General features: G+C 36.6%; 2 protein-coding genes across 2 annotated transcripts; both read right to left on the minus strand.

The window, feature by feature from the left end:
- Window positions 1-2296: 2296 nt before the first annotated feature.
- LOC145165065 (uncharacterized) lies at window positions 2297-3355 on the minus strand. Its single transcript, XM_079083699.1, has one exon. The coding sequence runs from the start codon at window positions 3353-3355 to the stop codon at window positions 2297-2299; it is 1059 nt and encodes a 352-aa protein (XP_078939825.1).
- Window positions 3356-4723, minus strand: LOC145165066 (uncharacterized). Its single transcript, XM_079083700.1, has one exon. It carries the CDS (start codon window positions 4721-4723, stop codon window positions 3356-3358), a length of 1368 nt encoding a protein of 455 aa, XP_078939826.1.
- Between the last annotated feature and the right edge of the window lie 1419 nt (window positions 4724-6142).

Consider the following 6142-nt stretch of genomic DNA (forward strand, 5'->3'; position numbering starts at 1 on the left):
CGGTTACCGGTTGAAAGAGACCGAAGGGGAGGCCAGCACCCAGATATGCTAGGTGGTTACCGGTTGAAAGATACCGAAGGGGTAGGTCGGGCACCCAGATATGCCTGACAGTATGTTAGTAGTATGGTATGTGGTATGATGGGGGAACTCACTAAGCTTTGTGCTTACGGTTTATAGTTTTGGTTTCAGGTACTCGTTCTCAAAGAAAATGAGCCGACTTGATCGCATCGCATCACACTCTGTTTTCCGCACATGAGATCTTTAGGATTACACTCTGATATGGTTTTATGATGATATGTTTTGATTATTGACACTTTGGTTTTGACATGAGATATTAATATGAATGTTTTTTATACTGATGGTTTTATATAATTACTTAATTAAAACGAAATTTTTGGTCTTGAATTTTGGGTTGTTACATGTAATAGTGTAAAATGTATGTTTTTCCATATTTGTAAACCATCTTTACTAGAAAAATAGTATGTATTTCTAATGAGAGGAAATCACTGTATGGATGTAATAGAAAAATGAAGGTTTGCAGTAGAATTGTATAAAATACTCTACTGATGCATTAACTACCTTGTAACCAAACTGGTTAATTAAGGTTAAAATGCGATTAGGTTATAACCATGCTTGATTGACTAGTATAAACACGACGTTCTTCAGGCGTCGAAAAAGGTATGACGTTTGTCACCCGTAGACCTGCAGGTCCCACTGTAGCTAGCAGCAAGGTGTGGGATTGTCAATCCCGTATAGATCTATACACAAACGCACGCTCTCCCTCCAGGAGACTCTGGTTGTAAAACGTAACATAGCAAGAATATTGTTATGCCATGAAATAGTATCTCACATTTTAGTTATCTTGTTCACGTATAGTATGTAAGTTCCTTTAAGTTTCTTGTAAATGAATAGTATACTCAATAATGAATAGTAATAGTATGTATGTATTGATTCATGTATTGTTCCTATGTTATAGTAAATAGTATGTATTGATCCTCTAAACCATACCTATTATAGTTTACTAGCATGTTTGTTTGAACTGTAACTGATTTGGAGAAAAGACTCAATTGCCTAATGTCTGCAACTGAGTTAAGTATGTACTTTGAAAATGGAGTTTTAATATTCATGTATATATTTAGCAAGCATAACTATGATTTAGCCGACAGTCGGACTAGTGATCCTACCCTAAGCCCACAACCAAACAAGGAACAAGAGTCAAGGTATTTAGCAATAGTCCTAAGTCCGTTAAAGCATACTTATACATAAATATATATAAATGAATATGATTTTGATAATAAACAGCAATCTAAAATAGTTTAAAATAGTTTTTGAAATGATTTTAACAACTTATAAAAGCATAAGAAATCCTTTGTTTGTTTTCACATGTAAATGTTAACACAATTCCATTGTGTTCTACTTGTATTCCCCCTAAAAACATTGAAAAAGGTAAATTGTAGGGGTATGAACTCACCTTGTGTGAGTGATTCGTTTGGATGTTCGATATAGGATGATTGTTTCCGCAAGTTAGATCCCGAGACAAAACAAGTCCTAAAATACATTTCACACGATATATTGACATGAAATTAGTGAATATAACCTCAAAGATGTTAAGGAAACAACCTAGGATGTAAGAATTACTTACAAAAGAAGTGTTAGAAGCGAAATCGAGTGACTGCTTGGAGTTCACGGTTGGGCTTCGGTGTTTACGGCAGTAAATGGTTCACGACCACTTGATGATTCAAGTGTTTTCGGCTGTAAACTCAAGTATGTGATCTTGGTGTTCTTGGTGAAACCAAGGAGATTCAAGGGTTTACGGTTGTAAACCCAGAAACGAAGGGTGTTTGATTGATGAAAAGAAGAACACTTGATGTTCTTATCAAGATCCGAAGGTGAAACAAATGATCTTCGGATGATGGTTGAGAGAAAACTAGGGGTTTTCGGTTGAAGATCTTGAGAGAAAAATCTTGATTTTCGGCTAGAAGTGTAGAAGTGAGGAATATTTCAGTCAAACACACACGCGCACACACACACACACACACACACATATATATATATATATATATATATATATATATATATATATATATATATATATATATATATATATATACTAGCAGTGTACCCGCGCAAAGCGGCGGGGCACGTAGGTTCTTTCGGTGATATGTTTCCTTTACAAAAATATTATGTTCCAAAAGAAATTACATGTTGAAGACAATATAATCAAACTATGGTGTTATTTGTTACATGATACATCAAATAACCAATAAAAAGAAACCAGTCAAAACGACACAAAATATTAATCGTGCAATACTTCTTTATACACCACATTTGCTGTATAAACCCCATCACCTTTTGAATTTTCGTTAGGCTTCACTAATACTTTTGTATTGCAACGTGAAACCCCTCTGGAAAATGCAACATAAAGTTGTCCATGCGAGAATACTGGGTCTGGAAGATAGATACCTACATTTGGAATTGTTTGTCCCTGAGCTTTATTGATTGTCATTGCAAAGCACAATCGAATAGGAAACTGTTTCCTCTTTAGCTTGAATGGGAACATATCATCGTCAGATGGACATAAAGGAATCTTAGGCAAAAATATCCTTTTTTCATCATGTTGTCCAACAGCTATTTCTGCATCAATAACATTTTGCTGAAAGCTTTTGCATATCAATCGGGTGCCATTACACAACCCATTTGCTGCGTCAATATTCCGTAACAGTATTATCGGGCATCCAACTTTTAATCGAAGGTAATGCGGAGGTAAACCACTAACACTGATCGAGTTTAAGAATTCCAACGGATAGAAGCCATTTTTATCATCTATGGCTTCATCGACACTATAGTAAATTCTCTCTTCTCCGTTGAATCGATCGATCATGTAAACGTTAATCGCATCGACACTATCATTTTTTGTGGATAATATTGCCCACGATATGATATAATCTGATTCAGACCTATTGAATTCCAAGGAGGGAAACACTGCATCAATCAAAGAATCCAATGATTTTTCTTTATCAGTGTATGGAATGACCATATCATTGGGGATGCGAATAAAACTTTCGTCCACTGTTTCTTCAACTCCATCACTGACCCGTAATAGAAAGTTTGAGAACCATGGATCAGTAAGTGCTCTCATGTTTATTGTTAACCGCAACTTTATAATCGAAGACCAAAGAGGCGACATTCGTAGGCTAGAGTCTACAATTTGTGCTCGTGTCCCACGTCTTACGACTAGCAATACTTGTCTAAAATCGCCTCCCAGAACCATTATCTTTCCACCAAAACGGAGTGCCACCCCAGTGATATCTTGCATTGTCCAATCAAACGCCTCCACCACCTGTCGCTTTGCCATTTATGCTTCATCCCATATGATTATTTTTGCAAGCCGAAGTAGTTGAGCGGTACCGCTTTGTTTTTGGATTCTACATAATGAGTTATTATCTGGAGTTAGAGGAAGTTTGAAACGCGAGTGAGCTGTTCTCCCCCCAGACATGTTATTAGCCACAACACCCGATGAAGCTGTGGCGAGTGTAATATGACCAAGTTTGCGTATATTAGCAAGTAAAGCTTTGTACAGATATCTGTTTCCTGTTCCGCCAGGACCATCTATGAAGAACACTCCTGTACAATCAGTACACACATGCCTCATGATCTCATCATACATATATTTTTGTTCAGGATTGAGAAACTCTTTGGCACACAAATGGTCATATTCCACAACTATAGAGCATTCTTCTTGTACCTCGCGAAAATCTCCAGAATGTAAATTCAAATCAGTGTTTACAGTCAGGAGATTAAAGTTATCAAGCTTGTTACCCATAGATTGTAGGAATACGGTCATGTCTGTGAGGACCATATTTTGTACTCGATTAGCATTGTCGTATTGTCTCCTATAATCTTCTGAGAGAGAATTATAGTGGGCATTCCATAACTTGTGAACATCTCCAGGATCACAAAAAACTAATATCGTTGCAAACAACCTTCTGAGAGCATTTGGAAATTGAAACAAGGAGGCCTCTGCAAGACATTGCGATAAACTATCATCTGTCTCTATTAACCCTCTTTCAAGAGCCGCTTTTCGAAATGTGGGATGTCTTACGTTATTGACTGTGTATTGATCTTCAAAACATGTAGGACCCCTAAAATGACATAATAACACACGTAGATAGTATCGCTCGCCTTCAGTAGGATTTGCAGAAACCAAACGACCTACTGCTGGTGATACTTTTCGAGGATTCCATAGATGCGATTGTTTATTCCATGTGAAGTGGTTGGGAAAATCTTTGTATACGTATTGTCTTGTATTAATGTTATCTTTATTCATCTTGAAAAATGCAGTCAACATTGATCTCTTATCTCTCTCCCTCTCAACAACTGATATCATTGCATCATCATCAGTGAACCTAACCAACTGTTGGTTCGGTAGATGCAATTGCAAAGTGATCACATTAGGGTGGATTTGATTAAGAGAAAAGCTAAAAATTTGCCATACTGCTTCTGGAGCGGAGATGTATCGTACATCCTGAAAACGTTTTATCTCATTGATAACAACAGGTTGTGCATCTGGATCAATATGGATAACTTGTTTGTCATGAACCTTGTAAATATACTTAAAGATGTATTTCAATGATGTTATACTCGAGCAAACCTCAACATTTAGATGGCAGTTGAACATCATCAACAACTTTGGGTTATATGGGACAACCCATCTATTATCCATCATAATACCTTGTTTATTCACAACAATTCCATTATCTCTCCTTCGATAAATCGGATATGCGTCCTTTCCATGTGTTGTGGTTTCGTTGAATCGTCGAGGGTATCTAAAACGACAGGTTGGTGGATCGCCTTGCATACAAGAACATTTTTCGTTTAATGTACCGCAAGGACCATGTATCATGTGTGATTTGACCAGATTGTGTAGTATAGGATACTTTGTCGGGTTTGGAATTTCGGCACACACATACTTGTCATAATGGTCTGCATTGGTGAGCTTCCATTCAGGTTTCATTATTAAGAGAAAATGCGCATGTGGTAAACCACGTTTCTGGAACTCTATTACATAAACATATGCACTCACCACACCAAGGGCGTGCCTCTTCAAGAGTTGTTCCTTAAGGTCATGTAACTTAGCACGAAATACTCTTGCAACCAGATCTGGTCTATCTTGAGCTATCTAAGTAACTCATTTTGGATTTCAGGCCAATTCGGATTGCATGTTATTTTAAGGAATATATCAGGTTTCCCTCCATCTTGAACTAAAGCCATAACATCAAGAAATCATCGTCGCATGTCACAAGGACCTCCGATGAAACTTGCTGGCAAAACAACACGTTGCCCAATCATACTTGGTTGTACCTCACTGACATTGACACAATCCACAACACCTTGGTATAACTCCGCTCTTATTGTAGATTGGTTTTTTCTACAAAATTCCAAACGCGAAGTCTCAATCTTGATGTAGATATCTACCACGAATTGTGGTAATAATCTCCCTCCTAACATAATTACGTTCAAGCTTGATCGAATCTGCAACTTGTAACAGTAGTACTCCCACATAGTTACAGTTTTCCTACCCGTTATTATATCAGTCTCTACATAATGATTAAATTGAAAATTATATCAATTTTTACATTTGTAAAATTTAATGATATTAAATATGTGGCTATGCTTACCTTCTAGATCTTCATCGAAGTTTTGGTCGTCATTAACCATCTCATTGAATGAAACCCCTTGTCTTAGTATGTTAGAATGCCATCCAGGCTCACCATTTGGAAAGAATAAAGGATAACATAATGGATCATAACATCCCCAATAAGATTGAATTGTTTTTGGTTTTTCGGACCTTCCATAAACTATAATACTTCTTTTATATGCGGTTATGTTGTCATTACCTTCAATCCAAATACCAGCAACCTGTGAAATTATATTATAGAAAAAATATGATTAAAATTGGTATGTAATTTGCATAGTTATATTTAATACATGAAACATTATATTTTATTTTCAAAAACATATGTACATAATTAATTTCAAACCTCGAATGTGGTTGTCCGGTTGTACACCCTTTGGTCTAGTTCTACCGATGCATTTAAAGTGACTCTGTAATTGTCGAGTGGTCCTAGATCAGCAAGGCTAT

This window comes from Lactuca virosa, chromosome 3, assembly GCF_052849685.1.
Source record: "Lactuca virosa cultivar CGN04683 chromosome 3, Lactuca_virosa_CGN04683_v6, whole genome shotgun sequence".
NCBI lineage: Eukaryota > Viridiplantae > Streptophyta > Magnoliopsida > Asterales > Asteraceae > Lactuca > Lactuca virosa.